Source organism: Charadrius vociferus, unplaced genomic scaffold (genome assembly GCF_000708025.1).
Source record: "Charadrius vociferus isolate BGI_N301 unplaced genomic scaffold, ASM70802v2 scaffold896, whole genome shotgun sequence".
Classification (NCBI taxonomy): Eukaryota; Metazoa; Chordata; class Aves; order Charadriiformes; family Charadriidae; genus Charadrius; species Charadrius vociferus.
Window position 1 is genome coordinate 545143 of NW_009648959.1, and position 24884 is coordinate 570026.

At 41.5% G+C, this 24884-nt stretch overlaps 1 protein-coding gene across 1 annotated transcript in view; it reads left to right on the plus strand.

The window, feature by feature from the left end:
- LOC104288706 (rho GTPase-activating protein 24-like) overlaps positions 1 to 24884 on the plus strand; it is a gene marked incomplete at its 3' end in the record, with an annotated part of 182160 nt that overhangs the window by 39145 nt on the left and 118131 nt on the right. The window contains exon 2 of the mRNA XM_009887555.1: positions 11073 to 11160. Coding sequence (XP_009885857.1) covers positions 11073 to 11160 — 88 coding nt within the window. The remainder of the gene's footprint in view (positions 1 to 11072; positions 11161 to 24884) is intronic.

The window sequence follows — 24884 nt, forward strand, 5'->3', positions numbered from 1 at the left end:
GCACCCGAGGGTGCATCCCATCAGGCCCCATGGATTTGTGTATATCCAGTTTATCTAACTGATCTCTAACGTGCTCCTCATCAACCAAGGGATAGTCTTGCTTCCCCCAGACTTTCTCGGTTACCTGCAACGTCTGGGTCTCCTGAGGACTGGCCAAGTGGTATCTGACCTGGTCCTCCTCAACTGAGGGGAAATCTTCCTCTCTCCAGACCTTCCCCCTTGCCTCCACGGTATGGGATTCGTGAGGGACAGCTTTAGCAGCGAAGACCGAAGAAAAGAAGGCACTCAGTAACTCTGCCTTCTCTGTGTCTTCCACCACAAGAGCACCCATCCCATTCATCAGTGGGCCTACATTTTCCCTAGTCTTCCTTTTCCTATTGATATACTGAAAGAATCTCTTCTTATTGTCTTTAACTGCTGTGGCCAAGCTGAGTTCTGAGTTTTAGTAGGCCTTGTAAGAGTTCTGAGTTTTGGTAGGCTTTATAAGAGCAGAGTAGTATAAGTTGTCGTAAGCAAGACTGTTATCATAAGCTAAGCCAATAAGAAATGCTGACAAAAAGGTGGAGGGGAGGGGAGAGGAGGCTGAGAGGAGGGAGAAGGATAATGGTCTTAGATGAGAAACTTTGAAAGTGGTAAGTTATTTCTGATGGTCAGAAGCAGGCAGACCTCCACTTGGGATTTACCTGACCATGGTTTTAACCATGGTTTTAACCACTGCTGTTTTTCTGACTGTATGTTAAGTTAATTGTATTTAAGTAATAGTAAAAGGAGATTTCTTCTGGTGCTAGAGCAGAGTGACTACAGGATTCCTGATGGCTGGTGTGGCAGGGTCCCCTGTGAACCTGCCTCAGACATCTGATTCCGCTCCCTCCACTGCAAAGCCCTCTCTGGCAGGGTTTCCTGGGACACAGAAATGGTGAAATCTTAATTATTGATTTAATTTGATTATTATTCGTATGGTGTTACTCTTTTTTCTTTTAGTCCTTGTTGATGTTCTTCAGACAATGATGGCAAGCCACTGCACTGAAGCACGTGATTATTTTGAAGCAAATTGTTTCAGCTCCTTTTGGCCCACTGACCAGCTTTGAGAGAGAGGTTGTGGGTTTTAAAGCCCTGATCACTTGTGTTGGTTTTCTCTGCCTTCCCTGTGCCAGGTCTGCATCCACCTGTCAGCACAGGGTCCCAGGCTGGGCCCAGTGTTCATGCTGAGGCTGCTTCAGCTTGGAGGTGAACAGACAAGTTATTTGTTGCTCCATTGTCTGTGCTCCAGGGTGATATTTGCTCCTGATACATTCATCTGTTGTGATATATTCATCTGTTAACTGTTACAGTGGGTCAGGTCTTGACAGTCTGCTCTGAAAGCCAACCATAATTACCCATCTGTATTTTTTCCAACAAGGATATAGTGTTGTTAGTGTTTCCACAGACTGTTAGACTGTTTCCCCCCCAAATTAATCCTCCTGCAATGTGAAAGCATAATTCAGAATGGGACCCAGCAAAGCACTTGATTATCATTAGCAGTTATGGTAACTCTATATGTTTTTCTTTCCATCACAGACTGATCCTAATCCTTTCTATCAGTTGTGGGAATGAAACCAACATGAGTGTATAAATGATATCCATTTGACCCTTGGAGGTAAGGTAACCGTGTGCAGTGACCACTGGTCAAGATAGGAAAAGAAACCAAGATGGAATAGAAGTTCAGTTTTAGGGCCTTTTTTTCCCCTGTGAATCTTATCTTGAAAAATGTATAGTTCAGTATTTAATGACTGACTTGATTTAACCTGCTCGATCATATATTCTACATTCTTTCACAGTATTGCTGTATCTGTTAAGACTGTCATTGGAGAGCTCTGTATACAAATGTGAGGCCATACTTGAAATTTTCTCCTGCCATATATTGTCCTTTTGGGGAATAAATGCATTGTTTTGACCTAGATGTTCTCAGGACTAGAAGTCAGTAAATTTCCTTTGCAAAAGATGAAAGCAAGACTTGGTCCTCTGTGTTTTGCTGTATTGTGCCTTGTTGGCTTTTTTCCTTGGGAAAATGTTTTTATCTAATAACCTAAATTTCTTATTGACCAGAGCTACTGGAAGTAAGATTTTTCATAGCTGCCTCCTCTTCTATAGTAATTCAGTAATGCCCAGTCCCATTACTGTCTACTGATCAAAATTCAGTGGTCATTGCGAAGCCCAATTTTATCAAAACTTCCATGCATGCATCTAATAATGATCTTAGCTTGTACTCTCGAGTCCTTAAACTCAAGGCAGTCTCCGAATTTGTTTATACGTCTCCTTTTTCTTTCCTTCAGAAAATACCAAGGGGTCCTTTCTGTAAGCAATGTGGCAATTACAGCATGTTCCCCAAGAAGGCGCCTTATATTGTAGAGCTCCCGCAATATCTCTCGGTCACTGGACCCTATGACTTGTCCTGTTCTGTTAAATGAGCTCAGTTCCCTCTCCGAATCACAGTCCTAATTACTCCTTTTGGAAGTGCTTGTGTGGAAGCAGATGCACACCATGACTTTATGCCTGAGGTAACTCTCAAGAGTTGGCAACTCATAAATTGGCTCACCCCTATAACTATATCCCCAGCTCCTTATACCCCCCTGTGACAAACTTGGGATAGAAAAGCAAAATCTCTGCAGGAGGAGCAGTGTTTCTGCCAGAAGCTGGCGACATATAATTGAATAAGCTCATTCATTAGGGAGAAGCCGGGGGAGGGTAGGTAAAATAGAGGTGTTAAAGCTTCTCTAGATACCATAGAAAATCTGCTTTAGAAAGGAAGGCTGCTTCATACTAATCCAAGATCTGTCTGAAACTCTTTAAAATAGCAGGCAGAATTTAGAGGTGGGAAGAGAGGATGTTCAGTTTTAATTTCAACTGTAAGGTAGAGGTTGGTGCTGTGAAACAGATTCAGAAAGAGGAAAAAGCTTTTAATAATTTCAGACAGTGTCTCTGACATGGTCAGGAAATGGTCACTCTTCTTTCTTGCCCTTACTAGAGAAAAGAAAACCGTAGGCATGATGAAGTATGGCTGTATCTAGCCTCTGGTTATAGGAAAACTTAATTTTTTTTTGTGGTGTTACAGCTTAATTTGGTGTGAGCTTTCTTTCTCTTGTGGAACAAAAAAAGGGAGTTTTTTTCTAGTGGCTGCTTAAGCCAAGGTTGCTTCATCCTTGAGGAAAGAAGTTTCTCTCAAGCAGAGAGAAGCACTCAACCATTAAGTGAAATGTGTGGCAGGAGAGAAAGATAGAAAAATCTTTAAAGAAGTTGTAATCACATCCTAGTAAAATTGCCAGCTCTCTCTCTCATGTCAGAATAAATGTTTTCATGCTCATAGCCAAGTACATGTGGTATTCACCACCACAGAGGTGAATTTACTTGCTCTTTAAAAAATTAAGCTATGAGATAGGTTTAAACCTTTCCTTAGGTAAAGGAAAAATCTCCTTTATATTCCTGTTTGTGGAATTTCTGAGAACTGAATGACAATTCTCATTCTTCAACAGAAACAAACTAGAGTAATGTGTTAACATAGCGGGGCAAGAAAATGTCATAGAATCATAGAATAGGTTGGGCTGGAAGGGACCTTTAAAGGCCATCTAGTCCAACCTCCCCTGCAGTGAGCAGGGACATCTTCAACTAGATCAGGTTGCTCAGAGCCCCACCCAACCTGACCTTGAATGTTTCCAGGTATGGGGCATCTACCACCTCTCTGGGCAACCTGTGCCAGTGTTTCACCACCCTCATTGTAAAAAATGTCTTCCTTATATCCAGTCTAAATGTTCCTTCTTTTAGTTTAAAGCCATTACCCCTTATCCTATTGCAACAGGCCCTACTAAAAAGCTTGTTCCCATCTTTCCTTTAAGTACTGAAAGGGTGCAGTAAGTTCTCCCCAGATCCTCTCTTTTCCAGGCTGAACAACCCTAACTCTCTCAGCCTGACTTCATAGGAGAGGTGGTCCATGTCAAATCCAATAGAATTTATGCCAGAAAAAATGTATGCTGTATATTGACTGATTTTTATCCAATCTACCCTACTTCTTTTGCAATTTCTCTGTCCTCCTCTGTCTTCATTCCTGGCATGTTACATACCCCCTAAAATCTGAAAAGCCCCTTCCCGCTGGATGCCTCAAATATGATAGCACTTGTTGTTCTCTCCCTGTGCATACTGCAAGACTGTAAATGGCTGCAATAACTGCAAGACAAAGACTGCATCATTTCCTGCAGTAATTGTACTTCTTCCAGAACTTCTGGTTTCTTAAGTGGTATAAAAATCTACTCTTATAATAAAAATTAAAAAATCTTATTCTCTTATAAGAAATAAATAAAAAAAACCTATAACAGAACATCTGGTTCCTTCATTCTCTTGTAATTATAGCTTGCATTAACTTTTTGTTGTTGTCCCACTATTGTCACGTGTGCTAGAAAATCTGACATTACGTATATATAACAGTGGCAATTCAGTAAAATCAGTAAAGCTTGTTTTCTTTATATAGTCTTTACTAATAAGATTTAAAACCCCTAATGTACATGGGGGTAAGAGATCTCTAGACAAAAATACTTCCTGTTTAAATTGAAGAACAGTAATTGTGTAGCTTCAAAATATCACTGGAGAGTAGTAGTCAGAGCATTTACACTGCTTGAGTCACAGTTACAATCTTTTAGGGCCGCTCATGGCACACCAAATTACCTGATAGATTATAACAGTAGGACAGCAACGGGAATGACTGAAATATTTTGAAATCAACCCGTTTTTATTTAATTGGGTAGAGAGGCCAGTGCACTTGAAGCAAAGAGCTGGCCTCTGGCAGAGGGGGCTTTTTTTGCAGACTAAAGCTCTAAAAGTAAGTTTGCTTTCATGGTAAGTAGTAACAGCAAACGCCAGAGCTGCAAAATGGTCACAAGCAAACCAGAGGCACTGCTCTTGACAAAGCAAGCCAAGCCATGTCAGCCAGCATGCTGTGAACCCTGCTGGGTCATGCTGTGCTGCAAGACCAAGCGAGCTCAGGATCTGCTGGGCTTTGGCCAGCTAGAGGCAGCCGAGGCAGTTCTCTGCCTCTGTCCCGGAACTGATCCAGGGTTTGGAGCCAGCTGGTTAACTTGCCCAGGTCCCAGTTTGGAATACAGGTATCTCTGTGTAGGTAGTTACATGAAAGAGCTGGATTTCAGAGTTGCTCTGCCCCTATGCAGCAAGTGATTTTACTGGCATTTTGGAAATACATTGGAACGGTGGAAATCAAGTTGGATTTTTAAGAGGTTACTGCAGTCAAACTGTGCTTTTAGTGAGCGCAATGCAGGCTTAATTATTGACCTCAGTATAAATGGGTTTCGGCCTGTGCTGTAAATTTTCCTCCTCACCTTGTGTCTGTAGGTTCCTGACAGTGCCAAGGGCTCACTTAGACTTGAGATAACCTATTTTTGTGATAGTTTAAAGGCAAAAACAGTAGTGATGTGAGGAATGAGATTTTATGATTAACTGATATCATTTTATGTGTTCATTTTATCCTTCTTTGCTATGCATCACTTGTTTATGAATTCACAGTACCTGTCCATGTCTGCATGTACATGTAGATATATACTTGTATGTATGTGCATGTGCACACGTATCAGGTATATTATTTAATCTGGGTTGACTAACGGGCTTTACTGTGAAATACAGTGGATGCCTTTCAAGCTACAACCTTGTAAATACTAGTGATGTTGAGAGCATTATCCACTAAATGTAGTATTTTTCAGTTTAAGATATCATCCAAGTTGAAGTGCACAGTTGTTCTTAAGTATGACACTCAAGACTTTCCAGAAACAACAACAGTGTCAAAAGAAACCATACAACAGCGTTGCATTGTACATGGCTATGAGTCATATGACACGTACCCAAAAATCCTTTCTGCCTCTTAATTCTCCCCATCAGCTGCCTCCTTCCAGGCTGATGACCTTCCTGCCTCTATGAGAGCTGATTTTTCTTTACCCCTTCCTCCCTCTCGGAGCAAACCTTTCCTAAGAGCTGTGGTGCAGTTTAGTCTGGCACCACCTAGAGAGGGAGAGGGCTTCACATGGGGAATAGCAGTTGACCATGGGCTGCAGACCCAGCACTATCTCGGAGGATGTTTTGTTTTTTTTTCTGAGGGACACAGTCCAGCTGAGTTGGGAGCCTTCTTGCAGAGAGGCATGAGTAGCTGGGCTATGTTTGTTCAGGGGCTGCACTCTGGCAGGGATAAAACAGTGGAAACTTTTGCTGCCAAGCCAACGCAGCCACTTCTGTGTTGTCATGGTTAACCAGTTAATCAACCTCTAGCAACAGACAAAGAAGAAGAAACTATGTGAAGATCCTCTATGCTAACTGAAACTGTACTGTACCAGGAAAAAAATCCTGGGAAGAGTTTCCCATGAAATAAGAAAAACAGATACGTAAATGCAGTACTTACCTTGAAAGCTGAAGTAAAATTCAATGATCTTTGATAAATCATCAAAGTTGGAATGGCAAGAAGAACATCTGATGTAACTGCTGATACTGTGGACTTCTGAAGTAACATTTTTTAGGGGGCAGTGGGACAAACTATGAGCAAGCAAATAGACCAGTTAAGCTGGGGAACTGTATTAGAATAAGTAGTGAAGACGTTATTTTGGCAAGAAAGCAGTTAATTTTCTCATGTGTCTACATGCTTTTTGAATAAAATCCATCTAGAGGTATGGAAAATCATGTATTTGTCTTCATAGTTGCTGGTCAGCATCTTAAAGGCGTGGGAATTCCTTGTGTCATAAGCTTTCTTAAGGAAAACTTGGTATCTCTTGAACACAGGTGATGAGTCTGCTTCAGAAAATGAAGTTCAAACACGGCTGGGGAAAGTATGCCTAGGGAAGAGCAAAGGAAAAGAGAGAGAAAGAGGCACAGGGTTGCTTACTATTAGAGTGTTACACAGAGTGTGCGAAACAGAAATACCATCTGTCAGCTGGTTGCCATGAAGGACTTGTGTGGTGGCTATCCTGTCTCCTCTTCCATGCTTCCTCATGAAGTTCATCTGTGGAATGGTGCCGAAAGTGTTGCAGGGGACTAGTGTGGGAGAAAACATCTCTTTGAGCAAGACTGTAACGCTGTGACTGTAATCCAAAGTAGATCTATGTCATTGTTGCTGCACTGAGTATTTTATCAGGCACTTTGTTAACTGAGCAGTAATTTTTCTTCAGTTAAAGGTTTCATATTTGCACGTGTATAATTTTAACAAGAATGTTGTTGTTCTGCTATTTCAGTAATCTTTGGCTGAGGCAACAGTGTGCTTTACTAAAAGCCATGTGTGTGAGAAGCTTCTTTGGGCTTGATACTTGATTAGGGAAAAGGCTAATGCTTCTTGAGCAACCCTAACTTCTCCTTCATCCTATGAGTCACCCTCAGCTAGAGAAACTGAACTGCCCTGGTAAGGACAGAAGTGTTGGAAATTGAAAAACAACCCAGGTTTACGGCAGCAGGAGGTCTGCGAAATGCTGCTGACCTGGTGGAGGCATAGTCTGTGAACAGAATGCAACGGGAGTGAGGAGGGACTTGGGTCAGGGCCACATTTTTCTCCTACTCCCATTTTTCTATATTTCTATGGACTGTATGTCTTGTTCCCTGCTCACACCATGTTTTTTTCTTTGTTTTTTGAAAGCAGAATATTAATCTGGTCCAATCTGTAGTTTTGTGTTGAGATTTTTTTTTTAAACAGTTTTGAATGATTTGTAGAGTTTGATATGAAGCAACGTGAAGTTTTCTAATTATGGAACATTTACATGCACTGATACCCAAGTGAAAACATGTATTTCCTCTGGAAAACACCTTCATCTTTTATGTGCAAATTACTCTCTTTTTAGGTGTCTAAGACTATATATTTGGTTTTCTCTTATTTCCCCCTGGAATTAAAGATTCAAGGGGAAAAACAGAGCTTTATCTTGTTGAACCTTTGCAACTCTCTGATAGTCCACACTCTTTGCATTATCCAAGCTGTAAGGATGGGCCAGATGTTGTACCTGAATGGCCCAGAAAGACAACTGAGCAAGGGGACCGACAGTGATGTGGGGACTAGGATCGCCCTGCTCCTATCAAATAGCCAGCAGCCAGGGCTGTGCCATGTGAGAGGCCACAGGGATTTTGTTACAGTACAGGTGTGTTCCCTGGGTGTTAGCGTGCTCATGTGAAACACTGCTAACTGCTGAGAAACTAAGTAAGGGGACACTCCAGATAGCCTTAGTACAGTTATGTAGATAACTACAAAACTTACTAAAGGGGAAGTGTTGCCGTATGGTGGGTGTGAAAGCAGACAGATTGGGAAGTGAAAGAGCTGCAATCGCTCTCTTAGGCTTTCCCCACTAGTCTGGGGCATCCAGGTGCATGTTGCACAAACAAAGCTATTTTCTTATTTAACACCCCCCCCCTCCCCCCATATATATATATTTTTAAGTATTCACGTGCACTGATGTTTCCAATAATAGTTCTGAAAATAGACAGTCCAGACAAATTACCATTTGAGGACATGTTTTCTTTTTAAACCACAGCAACATTATGTACAGTGTTGCTGTCTGGATTCCCTTCATATTAACTTAGCTGTCATGTGTGGCTTTAGGCTTCACGTTTTAGTAGATTAAATAGGTTTCATCTATGAAATGAAGGTGGTAAGGTTATAAATATTATGACTGTTTTGTTGTTATGTTCTCAAAAATCTGTCATTAAGATGGCTCACTGTTAAGTAAATACTGAAATTTACATCAAAGAATCAGAGAGCATCACATTGTAATGAGACTGCAGCATGTCTATTGCTAATGAGTTGACAGCGAAGTTGAATGCAGTTTTCATTACTATCTCATAAATTGATTTTAGTTTACAGTGCTGTAGGCTGTCTCCTTAATTTTGTATTTTTGTTTAATTGGATACCAAGACATATAATTAGCTTAAATATGTTGTCTGTCTTCACTGACACAAGCTCCTGAACCAGTGAAATCTACTCCAGCGTGAAGACTCTGATCTGCACATCCTGTGTGCTGGGTGGAGCTTTTTTTAGGTAAAACCAACTCAAGCTGAAAGATAAAGTGGGCAAGAAAATTATACCGGTCTTAATGGTCTATCACATGTGACATAAAATACATGTAGTTAAAAATCCTTTTTTAGAGGTTTTTACTCCTGGTCTCATAATTTTCAGAAAAATGCATTCCATATATTTGCTGTTTTTTCTTCAGCTGTTATATTAGAAGTGGAGCTATTTTGTGACATCTTTTCACGTTCATATAATCTTTTTTGTTTATGATACTATTCTTGACTAATAAGGTATTTCACAGAAGGCTTTGCAGTGTGACAACTATTAACAGTTGCTGCTTGTAGCAGGTATGAATGAAAATAGCTTCTAATAGAACTATTGGACCAAGGCACTTAATGCTTATAATACATCTGTATATGTAGTGAGAGGGCAAAGCAGCCCACAACTGCTAATGCTTGCTGCTAATACCACCTCAGCAGAATACTGTTCTCTTTCATCTGATTTCAGTAAAAAGTATCATAGTATTTAATGTAGGTGATTTTGTGTGATCCGATAAAATATCTGTGCACCCTGTCTTTGGCTTCCTGTGACACACTGTGCCCAATGGCAGACAGCAATATATGGACAAGTCAGCGTAGAGCTCAGTCTCCGCATCAGCTGGTACAAATACTGATTTTTGTGAAACATTTGTTACCTCTTTCTTCAGATGACTTTTTCCTGTTGATTTGTAAGGTCTCCTTTGTGAGAGGACTATAGCATTCTGCTTGTCTTGCCTTCCCAATAATTGTAAATGCTCATAATGAAGGTTACAAGCCGTAGCAACAAATACTGGATATCAGAATTGATGGGTTTCCTCTACAGGGATATCTTTACTACTGTTTAGATGAGGGGTCTGACATATTTAGAAGCAGCATTTGGTGAAACCAGTATGGAAAATGGTGCTCCATGTTGGACTCAATGGTCCTTATGGGGCCCTTCCAACTCAAGATAGTCTATGCTTAAGCCGTGTAAGTTATGTAAGTTGTTTACTTTGGAGATAGGGACCCCGTTATGCAATAATTGGAGGATATTGGTAAGTAGGTATTAGCTCCCATTAACAGTGATAGAGAACTTGTACTAATACAATTCCTAGGATGCCACTTGGAAATTTTACCCCTGGACATCCATCCCACCATAATTTCGTTAAGGACTGCCTGCTAACTGAGCAAACAGTACTAGCAGGAGCTGTAATATCTTTCCTCTCAGACGAAAGGAGCAGCCTATTTGTTCCACGTGACATCAGGGCAAAGAGGCAGGGAGGGAGCGGGGGAGAAGTTCTCTCTTCACTCCACAGGAGCCCCAGAAATGTTTTGAGTATTGCAGGCGTTGTTTTTGATAACCGGTGTACATACAGCTAAAATTCCTCATATGCTTTCTTAAGGTAGTAAAGTTGTGATAAAGGCATTCAGTGCCCGTCACAGAGATTATCCAGCACCTATCTGCCTGTAGCAAATGCATCTTTGAATGCATTTGCTGGCTTTGCAGCGTGCCAGTCTGCTGGTGCTTCCATTGGGTGGAAGTGGGATGTCTTCTCTGTATTGCTTCCCTGGGATGTTAAGGCAAAAGGGCACAGAGCAGGGACTGGGTATGCATCCCACAAATTGAGATTACTCTTCTGTACGCATATGCTTTGCCTTTAGCCAAGAAGCCTAGCTGGTAAGTTCATCTGCCTCACACATGCAACTTCGTAGCTTTTTACTGACAGGGTGAAACTAACCCTTTCTTCTAGTCTCAAATTTTCCGTGCAGCACAGTAAAATTAGTACATGTGATTAGTACAAAAATCTGCATGACATCAAAACCCCAAGAGATGAAAAAACCTAAAGCCATTATTCAATGTCTCAATTAATTAAGGGGATCTATGATGTTGGCTTTTGGGATAATCCCTCCTCAGTCTCACTTTGGAAGTCAGCTGCTCAGGCGCAACGACACAAATTCATGTATACCCCAGTCCAAAATGAAGAAGTGTTAGTCTATCAGAAGCATGGTAACTGTTTTAATCCCATGTTTGTTGTTATTTTTTTCTTTAGGGTACCATCTTTCTGCCTGGCAACAGAGTAATTGAGCATCCTTGCAATGAAGAAAGTCCAGGAAAGTTCCTTTTTGAAGTTGTTCCAGGTAGGATATTCTACTCCACATAAAAAGTCCGTGCAATTTTGTTCTCAGTGAAAAATGGCCACATTTGTTCTGCCATAACAGAAGCTGAAGGTGATTAATGATTCAATTTAAGGGAAAAAAAAGGTTAATTTGTTAATACTTTAATTTATAATTTTTTCATTCACCTCCAGGCAGCGTGGGAAAAGGATGTGGTTTTTATTTGTCAATGTAAAGCATGATTGTTCATGGCAAGGGGCTGCACCACTGAGTGGTATAGTGACAGTACAAGTGTATTTGGTAATTATTTTAGATTATATTGGATGCTATGAAGTAGTGTGTCCTGTGATAACAAAGGAATCCATAACATAGCATCAACAGCTTATCAGAATAGCATGTGGGCTTGATGACATCAGTACCATCACTTAAGAATGCTCCCTGGTCACTGTTGGTGTACAAACAGATTTTAACAACAGCAAGCATCACTGATTTGGAACCCTAAACTTGTTTTTAGTTGTGTTTTTTTGATTGCGTGTGTTTTTTACTGGGGGTAGATTTGTCAACTGAGTGATATTCCTGACTGCGAGTATTGCTTAAGTGATTTGCTAGCCTTCTCTTTGCTACCTAGGACTTCTGGAGGGCAGACTTTGGCTTGTTTAAGGGACCTGGTTGACAGAGTCCCTTCAGAGGCAGTCCTAAAGGGCAAAGGAGTCCAGGAAGGCTGGACATTCTTCAAGAAGGAAATCTTAAAGGGGCAGGAGCAGTCTGTCCCTGAGTGCCGAAACACAAGCTGTTGCCTAAATTGTAGGAAGCCTTCAGAAAAAGCAATATTTCACTCTGATTTTGAGTTACCAGTACACTGTTAGGTCTCAACCACTGTCAGTGTTGCTTCTGCTCCCATAATTTGACTGTTTATTGCTGGTTTTCTGTGTCAGCACCTCTCGTTTTATTTTCTTCCAGCCTGAGCCCTTATGTGCGAAGGCTTAGCCCGGGGTCAACCTTCATGCCCAAGTTAAAGAGCCTTGGGCAGCACAGCTGACAGTGGGAGTGCCAGCTGCTGTCCTGATGGGTGATGCTCATGGGAGAGCATGATCACTCTCGTGATTTCCCAAAATATTTGTTATTCCATCTTTCTATGCAGTCAAGTTAAAAAGTAATTTGCAATTAGTATGTGGGCTGCCTTCAATATTTATCTGGAGCCTCCCTGAGAACCAGGTAGGAGTTTTTGTTTTGTTTGCTTGTTTTTAATTCTGAATATGGGGTTTTGAATGTGTTTAGGATAGCACCAGTATATTTATTTTCCCCCCCTTGCTAACAAGCATGCAGCTATAGTGACTTCATACTGGAGGAATTTTCCTGGTGAGATATTATGCTAAGGATTCATGACCAAAAAAAGTTTTTTGGAAATCAGATAGGACATTTCATACCACAGCACTTGTCTTTGGGGGATGAAATTAAACTTGAGACTCAGACTGACTGTGCAGGCATCACAGTGCCTGTAGAAGTGTTGTCAGCTGTATGTTAAACAAAGATGAAGCGAGTTTTGTCACTGTCGTTGTGTCACTGTTGCTTCTCAAGGCAAGTATTGTCAGCCTTTTGTCATGGAGCTGTTTGTCATCTGTATCCTCTTAGCAACTTCTAAGTCAGTTTTATAGGCTGACAGCAACAAAACTGAGCTCATTGAGTGTAATAAAGAAAAATACATTGTAGCCAAGGTTCTGTTTAGCCTTTGTTAGATTTCATATGAGAAAACAGCTACATAACAACATGATCTATTTGCAGGTTGGTTTTTTTTTTTTATTTTGTCAGCTTAAATGAATGTTGTGTTAAATGTATGGCGCTGAAGCTCATGCTGCTCTTGGATTCAGTTTTCCCTGTATTACAAGTTGAAGTAAATTTTAGTGTATGCAATAGTGACAAGTCCTCTTTTTGTCTTATGTCTGTGGGCAGCCTGAAAACTTGTGTGTGTGTGTGTTTATTGGTAATAAATGTAAACTATTTTGAGAATGTATGTGGGAGGAGGTTTATACTGTGAAACTAATTTTCTGTACGCAGCCATCTCTGAAGATGAATGAAAGAAATGTGTGTGGAGACAAGTATCTTGCAGTTTTGATGCTGTAATTAAAACACAGATGCCTTTAATTTGCATTTTGAAAACATTCTTTTCATTCCTTAAGTCATGACATGGTTTAACACTTAAAATTGTTCTTTCTTTTTTTTCTTTTGCTGTGCTGATGAAGTTAATTTACAGGAGTGAAACTGTCTCCTGTACAGCACGAGGCCCATGTCACTCATCTGCGCAGGAGTTTTCTGTACCAGAGTCAGTGTGACCAGGAGGTGATTAGTGATGTCTGTGGTTATTAACAGCTTCTGTTGTACTTGGAGGAATGTTTCATACTCAACAGAAACCGGAAGAGGGTTTAAATAAATACCTTTTTAATGGGAAATATGCACATATAGCAAAGTTGTGTGATTAGGTTTATTCAAGTGATTGTGTTTTCTTTTCTGATTGTTGCTAGTTTTATTTAGAAGATAAAATCTCTTTCTGTGTATTTGTTCCTTTCTAAAGGTATGCAGGTGTAATGAGGCATTTGTGTTCAAACAGAACTAAATCAGGTGACCTAGCTGTGGTTCAGTGAACTAGGTGTCACCCGTAGGTACAGCAGTGCAAAACAGAGGTACCTGAAAGTATTTTGCATGTGGGAGACTTGATTCCGGCTGGAGTCAAGTTGCTGCACCCTATTTGCACAGGAGGAGCTGAGCACAGAGATATTGGAAGCTCAGACTCGTCCACCGTTTTTTACACAAGGCTTGAGTGCCTTTTTTGGAATCCCCTGGGCTTTCCAGGTGTTGCTGCCTGCAGGCGTTTTGGGTGAGGGCAGTATGGGAAGCCCTGCAGTAGGAGCCTGTGGCTTTCCCAGGGATGTCCAGATGCTTGCAGAAGCTCCCAGAACTTGAATCCTCATCTCTTGATGCATTCAGGAAGTGCCACCAGCTCAAAATAATCTGGGACTATGTAGGTTATAGCCTAGAAGAGATGACGGTTATTGAATGAGCAAAGGAATGTGCTTCATTATTGAACAGACTTTGATCCTGGAAACTGAACTGCTCATACTGCTCCTTCCCTGGTTGCTGTTATTTGAGATCCTTATACTGTGGCTGATGTCCTGCTCTGCGAGAGTGAGAAATCATTTTACAGCTTGGCCTCAGGGGTAAAAAGTCAGGTCAGCAGTCCAATGGTATTTCACCATTTCAGTGTTATTGAATCATGTATTTCTTTGTCCCTGTCCTGTATTACATGCAGATTTCATAAGTAAACAGCACTGAGGACAAGCTTCCATGACTGTGTTCGCTAGCATGTGATCTGTTTGTGTGTTCTGTTCCAAGGCATGAGTTCCCCTAGAGACACAAATATCCCAAAGATTTCTCTGATGAGTTGTTCAGTTGCATGTGTGTTAATATTTAATTAGTACTGTTTAAACTAAAACATATATTTCCAAATGTTGATCTTCAGTATTCCTTGTGGAATCTTTTCACGAAATCACAGAATGGTCAGGGTTGGAAGTGACCTTCAGAGACCATGTAGTCCAACCCCCCTGCCAAAGCAGGTTCACCTACAGCAGGTTGCACAGGAATGCATCCAGGCGGGTTTTGAGTATCTCCAGAGAAGGAGACTCCACAACCTCTCTGGGCAGCCTGTTCCAGTACTCCGTCATCACCCTCACCTTGCTTGTAAACTTTGTATATGTGTGTTGTATTTTTCACCATTGGGAAAGTATTGTAGTCCAGCATGTGCATTTGTGTGGATTAATTTGTACTTTGGTAGTACTGAGTTACCGAAGTCTGTTCATCCCTCTAAAAGCATTCTCAGTGCAGCACCAAGCTATGTGTCTGCAGCTTAAGGCACTGTTTCATGCTTAGGGGTTATTCAGACTGTTAGGAAATAACTGTAGTATTTCAGGAAACTTACTTGTAGTCTCTGCTGCTTCTTTTTGCTGCACTTGCATGGCAGCTGATTTCTTGTGTGTATGGCTCCTGGGCTATCTCCCTTCCCATCAGGGAACACGAGATCTTTCTTGGGTCGTGGATGGTGGAGACTGCAGAAGGCACCTTCAGTACTGTACGCATTTGTTTGTTTAAGGTCAGTTTGTCAGACCTGGGAGCTGTAGTCAAGAGAACAAGCCCAAACAAATTGCTGAGGAAAATCACACCATTTTTATTGTGGTTTTGGTGAGCTCTCTCTGTGCAGTTTTTCTGTATGTGCAGCTTTTCAGAGAGCAGTTTCTCAGTGATGTTACGCAGCAGAAGTGTTGGTTCCCTTTGTGGTGCTAATTGAAAACAGGCCAAACATACTGCCACAATGAGACAACTTACTTCTGCTTCTTCAAGTAGAAGCACAGGATATAAATCAAAATACGACATGCACTTAAAATACTTAAGCTACCTGCCCAAATGCTTCAGCTGGAAAGGATGTGAAACAAAAGCAGTTTCATTGGACAGCCATGTACAGTCCGGTCTCAAGTGTTAGTTTTGATACTCTGGCAGTCTTTACTTCTATGTTCAAACATTTAGCTGATTTTCCATCACACCTTTTCTTGTGAGAATTATTTTCAGGTAATACAGAAGTCTGTAGCAGGTTTTACAAATTGATGTTAGGAAAGCGCTCCCCAGTGCTGTTGTGGAGAGTGCCCTACGAAGTATTTTTACATTATTTTGGAGGACTTGCGTTGTTGCTGTTCACAGCATGTTTGAATCTCATTTTTCTGGCATGAAATTCTTATGCTGTTCTTTCTCAGAACAGCAAACAGTATTTCATCAGGTTTCTAGGCTGACCTTACAGACTTGTGAACTCTTTGACTACAGAGCATTTCCCCAAAGCCCATGGCTTTCTTAGAGAATCTCTGCAAGGGAGTGAAATATTAATTCCCAGAACTTTGAAATTGCTAGAATTATTTTTTCATTAGTCAGAAAAAAGAGGTGTCCACAGGCACCTTTATGTCTTTAATTGCATACCATATGGCAAATGAGGTTTCCTGCAGATTGACGGTTCTGGTAGGGAGCATGAGGTGGGTTTGAGGGGTTTCTTTTAAGTTTCCTTTACATAAAAGGAAACAATAAACTATTTTGCTTCTGGTGCTGCAATAGGATTTCACTCCTCAAAGCTTAATGAATTTTTTAGTTCCAAAGGATGATGCTATTTCATTTCTGCAGGATAGCTGTCTTATATTTAAGTCACCTTAGATTTGCTTATGTCTGTGCACCCATGGCTGAGAGTCAGGAGAGATCTGTTTTGCATATGTGTATGTCATGCTGATTTCACTGTTGGTAAACAGGGCCTTTAGCCTCACAAATGTGTTGTGAGGTTTGAGAAGATAAATGGCTGCCAGTGTGTTGTAGCGTTATTAAAAACTCTCCAGTTCCCTGTTGATACACAGTGCTTAGCAGATTAAACCCTTTGAGACTTTCGCCATGAATTCTCAGACATACGAAATGGGAAGGCCACAGTAGGTGATAATTCTTGTCACCTACTGATTGGCAGTGTTTTTAAGTAAGGGTCCATGAAGGCCTGGAAAATGTGGGTTTGATAACTTCTCTTGCATTTTTTCCTAAGGGACACAAGTATGACAAACCAGGAATTACAGATAAATCTTTTTTCGCTAAACAAGCAATTTTATTTGTAGTACTCCCATGTACCTCAACAGATTGGGTACCGGATACTTACTGTAGCTTCTTTTTCGATGTTCTTCACTTCTGATATCAATACTTTGCAGTTCTATAAGTCATATGACAGCAGGACTTGTGTGGGATAGAAAAGGTTGGACTCTACAGTGAGGCACCAAACGGGCAGATGATTAGCTGACATGTTTGACTGTAAGTAGTATAATTCAATGTGATGTCTTGGGGATGGAAATGATTAGAGGGTTTTGAGCCCTGTTGTTTTGAAGTAGAACTGTTTGTTTTCTGTAAAAATGTAGCCTTGTGAGAAATAAGGGGCAAGAGTTCCCTGCCTTATCTTCTCAGGTGTAATTGCCATGTCCAAGGTGAGGATACACCCACATGTACTGCAAGTTGCTTTCCTTGAAGGCTTAGCAGAGCGTTAGGAACACCATGCGCTAAGCAAATTCCCTTCTTTTGACTTTAGAAGAAAATTGTTTGTGTATTATGAGGTTTCCTGCCTTACTGCAAAAAACACCCTTCCATAGCGCACATGCGCATGCACACACACCTGAGCACTGAGGTACTCTCTCTACCTTTGCTGTCACGCAGATGGTCTGTATTCCCTTCACCATCAGCATGGCTAGCACAAAATTGATTCCCTTTTCTCCATGATACAAACCCCAAAAATGAAGTGTTAAACCAGTCAGTGGCTTTGACTTGTTCCCTGCACTGAATTCCTATCTCCTCCTGGTGCGACCTCGGTGGATTTAATTGGTGCTGCCACAAAGATGAATGCCTCCCCCTGCACGCGCTGACAGCCAGCAGTGCCTCTTCATTAGCTGTCAGGAGCACAGGACCTCAAGGGCATTGCTGATACTGCCGACTGAACTAATTGTACCTCTGATATCTTCTGGAGGGAGCAGGCAGGCTGTTTAATCAAATAGGCACCAGCCTTGCTGCGCATAGATATCTCCGTGTAATGGCATATTGCGCTAAAGCAGCTTTAAGCACTGCTCATTTCCTATTGAAGATCTCTTGAACACATTGCCATCCTTATTAATAGAGTGATTTCTCAAAAATGTATTTGGTAGGGAGCCACCTCTCTGCATGTGGACACACTGGCATGCTCTGTCTCGTTCTCGTCCTTCAAAGGAAGCTGTAATAACGCTAAACTGCTTTTTTTAAAGTGACCTTTGGAAATGCATGGAGTCAGCGAACCAGAGAAATGAAGCTGGTTGATGCTTTGCTGCTTGTTTCTCACAAGGTGAATGGTGAGAGCTCAGTGGGAATGAACTCTTTTCCATCTCAAACAGCAGCTCTCGTGATGCGCAAATATTTGATGGGCCCATAATAGGTTTCCCTCCTTTGTAGTTTTTAGAAAAGCAAAATCCAAACCATCCCCAGTCCTACATCCCTGAGAAATGAGATGATGAGTCATGCCACAAAGCTGTTGTGCTGGTACCATAAAATCTGCTAAATTTCAAGCTCAGTTCCCTACAGGTTAATGCATGTAATATCCCTCTTAGCCATGTTTTTTGTGCCTTTTTTTTGTCATAGCTACTGAACAACACCGGGGGAAAGCACCAAATTCAAGATATCTGCTTTTTGTTCCAGTTCCAGCAGTGACTCCTTCTGTGACATTAGATCACGTACTACCTCTCTGTGCCCTCACGTCCACACATGTTTAATTGAGATGGTACCTGCAACTTTGTGAGAGGCACAAGCCTTGCAAATTAATGATGTTAAGGAAATGTAAATCTGAGCTGGTGATACTGAAGAAGTTTTTATAATCTTTATACTGGGGGCTTGGGGGAGAGAGGCAAGACCAGGATTGTGACACATACTTGCAGAGTGATATGAGTAATTTTGCCTCTTCTCCTTCGTTTGGAAGATCCCCTCATGATATCACATCTGTTTAAAGATCAAGGTTGGTGTGACTCAGTCTTGGGCTACTAAAGAACTACCAGAAAATGTCCTGTTTATCCTGCAAGGGGAGATGGGGCACCTTTTTGCATTCAGAAGATGAAGTCCCTTTTTTGGTAGATCTCCAGCACTTGTATCTGGCATAGAAGAGCCTGCAATAGCTGATTTAAACATTATTTCTTTAACTATAGAAATATGGAGTCATAGATAGGGGTTTTTTCAGCTTAGAATTAATGTGATAGAAATCATAGCAGTTTAGGCCATCTGCTTTTAAAGCTGAAGGAATTAAATCTAGATGCAACAACTATTTAAAATAAAAATTAGAAAAGAGCCATTTCTAAATGTCTTCTCTGAGGTATGCAACATGTGTGGAATAGATAAATTGTCCTCACTTATACTGCTTGGGTGTGTAACTTTGAAGTTAGTGAAACATGAACCATCACAAATTTTCATATATAAACCCTGCTATCTTGAATCCCTTCTATCTTTGTGAATGAGTACAAATTATAGACTAAAAGTGTGGGTAATTATATTAGAAGTGGTTAGTAATATTGCCTGCTTTCTGAATGCTATTTCCTAGTTACGGTCTATTTTGAATATAGGTGTTGGATAAAGCACTTCTGAAAATTCCTGAACACTTGTAGCTTTCATTTTATTTCCTGTAAAGTAATTCCACTTACTTTTCAATCGTCTGTTCTCGGTGGCTTTAATTTCATGTGGCAGAAGACTACACAGACTCTATAAAAATTTTGAGTAAGTGCAGTTTCTTTGCCTGCCTTTGCCATTACTCAAGCATGGTATATAAAGCTGAAGTTAAAGTTATTTTTCACTTGTGTCTTTTAATTTAGAAGCAGACTGCTTTTATTAGCCTTGCTTAACATGTGGTGCATGTGATCTGATGTGTGTTTGCTCCACAGGTTGAGTTAGCAATATCGTTCATTTAGATGAGCTTTTCTGGTGTCACTCTGGAGGTCATCTGTTACATACAAGAATTTGGAACATAATGGCAGTGGCACCTTTAAAAACTTCAGTGGCCTAAAAGCAAACCTTTGTTTGTAGTGAACATCTTCCACCATCAGTGTATGTGTACACCAGATTTGCTCTTATTGAGGATGTAGCTCATGTCATGAAAGTTAGATTTGGGCACATGGTTTATTCCCACCCTATTTTAAATGTCACCAGTCATAATCACAACAACGATTAATTTTTTTTTCTCTGCCTCAGTACTGCAGCTGGTACTGGTGCTTGACGATCAATATTGATGTTGGCAAATGGCTTAGGTAGTGCCAGACATGCAGAGATAGTTTCCACAAAGCCAGCTGGTCCGTGGGAAGTGAGAAAGGTAACTGGAGAGAGTTGCTTGTTGCTCTGACAATTTTTCGTAGTGATTTGGGGACCAAATGGGGGAGGGGGGAGGATTGGCTTTTTCCATTGTTCTGTTAAGGTGCGAGGAATTCCCTGAACTCTGACAGTGCAGACTCTGTGGGAATGAAGATAAATCATACCCCAACTGTATGGCTTGAATGAGTTGTGAAGCTACAGTAGGTCTTAAGCAATGTCTGTGTTACGTCCAGTAACTATATGCCGTGGACACACCATTTTTTTTTGCCAATACAAAGTCATGTGTGTTGATACTTTCGGCATTCTCTGGTGTGTAAATACAAGCTTTGTCTCAAAAGAAACAAAATGCCTTTTTTCTTCCTAACTACAATAGCAGCTTGAACGGCGTCTTTGACTGCTGTGTTGGATACCCTGTTCAGGGCTTCAGGCTTTATCTTCTTTCAGGTCAGCAGTATCCTTGGCCTATCATGAAGCACAGCTTGAAACTTATATTCCCAAACAAATTCTGTGAAGTGGGAAGACAGTACTGAGAAAAATCAGAGGCAGTGATAAATCAAGCTTTTTGAGAAAAGATTTTCCTAAATATCCATATTGCTGACATTATTTTGATGAATTGTTGTAACGATTACTTCGCTGTCTACCTCTGCTCACAGAATTGAGGATCTGTCAGCTTTAGACAACATGCAAAGTTTTAAGATAAGATGATAATGGTTTTATTACAATTGCCTATTGCACTTTCTATGTTTGGGTTGTTAAAGATGATCTGTACCTGATTCCACTAAGTAATGAAAATAGCATTGTAGGAAGAAGTGAGACAGAAATGTTATGGGGGGATTATCCAAAGTATAGGCATTTGAGATATTGTTATCTGATGGGGTGTTCTGCAGTACAGATATCAGATGGTCTTCTGTAATAATAATAATAATAATAATAATAATAATAATAGTAACAATGAAATTCCCATGCTTGTTGCCACTTTCAGCAAGAACCTCTGCAGATGCAAAAAGTAAATCAATTGAAGCGCATATGCCTCTGTCAAATAGCTGGTGCTATACTACTTAAAGTGGCAGGAAAGAGAGAGAGTAGGTGACTTGCCTGCAGCTGTCTGAAAAGCCGGTGGCTGATTCTGAAGGCAGATCTCACCTCCTTGGTGCACCGAAGAGCTTGTGCCCCCAATGTGGGAGGCCGAAGTACGCAGGCAGTCAACCTATGAAGCCCACTCATCTCTGTGGGATATGCAAGCTCCATTTGGATTAAAGGATGGTTTGGCCGAACATCCTCAAAATATGGTACCTCCTAGTGCCCAGGTCATCTGAATAGAAATTGGCTTCTTTTCCTAAAGTTTACAGATCTTAAGGCAGATATGTTTTGTGTTTTCTTATGTGCTTGGGTGTTGCCGCCTCACCTAATCCTCCACCCTGTGGCTGTGGCGGCAAGAGGCTCAGAAGTCCTCTGCTCTTCATCCAGTCCTTCTGCAGACTCTTTCATCTTCCCCCTTTTCCATTATTGGTGTTAGGGGAACATTGATCTTTATTTAAAATAAAGTGTCATCTTTCTTCTTTTTCAGCCTCGTATTAGGGGAGTGGGATAAAACTTTTTAAGCCCATGGTGAGTGCGAGGACCTCACTTGTCTTTGTTTCTTCAGCACAGGTGTCAATTTTAAGGCTGAAGAGCAGAATTTCTGCCTCATATCTGCCAGTTTCACAGTTATATCATGTACTAGTACATGGTGCTGATTTGTTATTCAGCATGGTAAAAGCTGGCTTAGCCTGAGTCCTTCCCTTTGACAGGAAAGGAAAACCTTTCTGTGGGATGTGAATGCCTTTGCCCAGGGCGACATTGTCTCATCTCTCCTCGTGGAGTTGTAGTTTGCATTGCTGCCTCTGGAGATGAAAATCTCTGCTAATTAAATTGTACGCCTTTATAAAGCTAATGGGCATAACTGGTTGTGAAATCTTGGTCTTCTGTGCTGAATTTTAGATCCCTATTATATTCATAACTTCAGTGAGTGTTTAGCTTTTATTTCCTGGAAGAAATAACAAGGAGGAACATGTGGTTGATGTATGTTTGTGAAGAGATAGCTTCAAACTACAAGTGCAAGAATGTCAGGTCTTAATGAAGCTGGTCTACAACTTAGGTGATGATTAATGAAGGAATAATGTCAAGGAGCAGTGCTTGATGGTATTATGTTGACTGCTGCTGCAGACCAAACAGTCTCTTCTGTGGGAGGAGGAGGAATGCTGCTCTGGGTTGAAACAAGCTGTACCCGGCAGCCAACGTCACCGCTCCGTGGTGTGCCTTGCAGGCGGCGCATGTCTGGGGGCAGCCTGCCCTTTTGTCCAGGCGCTGGCTGTGAGCAGCCAAGGCCAGCAGGAGGATCAACTCTGCAAAGGGCTTCTTTCAGGGCAATTACGGAAAATGTGACAGCTTTGTCAGCCAGTCTGCTGCATGCCAATGTGGAGGAGGAAGAAGGAAAACACCCAGGGAAGACTGATCTTTGTGGCTTGCCAACTGCAGCGCCGCAGCTATGGGGCCTTGGGGGAAGACGCCATCTGCTACCATTTGGCATGACTCGGCCACAAAAGCACAGAGTGCACGATTGTCCTCGACCTTGGCGGAAGGAGCTGGCAGCATGCCCAGTGGGCTGCTGTCTTCAGCAAGAGATAGGAGCGGGAGTGACGTGGTGGTAAAATAGCAGCCGCGTCTGTGCCTTGCGTGCTGCAGTGGTGTGAGTGCTGGGGGACGGGGATGGGGGTCCCTTGGACACCACATACCTCTCTGCTCCTGCCACAAAAGGACACACTTTTGTGAAGAAGCGAGTGGGTCCTGCTTGCCCATGGGGCCAGCAAGGGACTCCCAAACCATGGTGGAATAATGTGCCTGTCAAGGACAGTAACACCATTAAAGCTCTTAGTAATGTTAGAGGGGTAATAACAGGAGATTTACACAGGCTGATGAGAGAATGAGCTGGCTCAGTGGAGACCTTTCTGAACTTGGATAAACATCCCCAAACAAGATTAGCTACACCAGGGGCTAGTTTCCTTCAGAAGAACGGGGCGACTGCAGCTTCATGCCTTTCATTTTGTGTTGTGGCTTACTGTCATCTCTAAGTGTGCACCTCATTTTCTAGGGGCAGAGATGAAGAGAGCAGGGGCTTAAGGAAAAACTTCAGATAAACGGCCTAAACCACCAGGTACATCTTTGCCTGGAGAACAAAATACTAATATCTCAGATATGGGAATAAAATGGCACAGAGATGAGAGAGTGTACTTTTAGCAGCAGGCAAGCCAAACAGTAAAATCAAGGTATGAGAGGCAATAATGGTTGGACCTAAGGAGAATGAATAATGGTATTAAAGAGTGGGCTACCAAAAAGCTATATAAAGGGGAGTGTTTATATCGGGGGAACATGAAATCATTTGAGCCATACTCTTGTTATTTCCTTATCAATGGGAAGTCAAGTTAAGCTATGGTAAAGGCAAAACGATAGTCATAGTTCGTGTAAGTCATGCATGCATGTGCGCGCTGTCTTTCCATTTACAATATTGCAGAGGAGCACTTCCAAACTGCTGAAAGAGAATCCAGGCAGGGAGAGCAGCCTGCAGTTTGTTACAGGCCTGTGATGGATAAAAGCACGTTTAGCTTCCATCTGTTCCGTTTTAGATGATGCCGATAGAAGGGTCATAGCTTTGGCAGTGATGGGTATTTGAAACCATTGCCATTTTTAACTGTTCCAGAATTTTTCCCATTCTGTTTATTGGACATCTATTTTTCTGTTTGATATGTATTGCCAGTTACACTGCAGGTGGTGGTTAGCTACAAGTGTTAGATAAAGTGAGGCTCTCCTTGCTGTCTCTCCCTCTTCCACCATTGCGCTTGGTACAGAGATGATGGGGAATGGGAATAGTTAGGGATATGTTTTGGCACATTCCAGATAACTGTAATTTTGCTTTCCTGGAATTATATGCATAATTACCTTACAGTTTATGATTATGAAATATTATTACAGCATGATTGTAGCTTGAAAGTAATAAAGAACCTAGATGTTCAACTATAGTGCAATACCAGAAATGGATTACTTTCCAAATACAGTATTTTCTATGATTTCTGAAATGCGAACATTTATCTCTTCTATTTTTTTTACATCTTGCTGCCTCATGATAAAAAGAAAAGGCATCGAGATGTGTCTTACATAATTCTGCTTTAATTAAAAATAAAAATGTATTGTGAATAAGTAAAATGGTGCACCACACACAATTATAGTACTCAGTTCTTCCTGGAAAGTGGCAAGAGATCAGCAACACGGGCGCATAAGAGAGCCCAGGATGCTACTTTAGAAAGTTGTCGTTATGGCAGGAGCCGGGCCCATGGATAATCATGTTTTCCCTCCAGAGGTTTGTTCTTTCTGCATATCTCTAGAGGCAATCGGTATGGATCGAAGAACAAGATTTTGCCACAGATGATTGCAAATCCATTTATTGTTGTTCACAGAATCACAGAATGGTCAGGGTTGGAAGAGACCTCTGGAGATCATCTAGTCCAACCCCCCTGCCAGAGCAGGGTCACCTACGACAGGTTGCACAGGACGGCGTCCAGGCGGGTTTTGAATGTCTCCAGAGCGGGAGACTCCACAACCTCTCTGGGCAGCCTGTGCCAGTGCTCCACTATCCTCAAGGTAAAGAAGTTCCTCCACTTGCTAAGATGGAACTTCCTGTGTTCAGGTTTGTGCCCGTTACCTCTTGTCCTATCACTGGGCACCACTGAAAAAACACTGTTCCCATCCAGACTGGCACCCTCCCTTTAAGTATTTGTAAGCATTACTAAGAT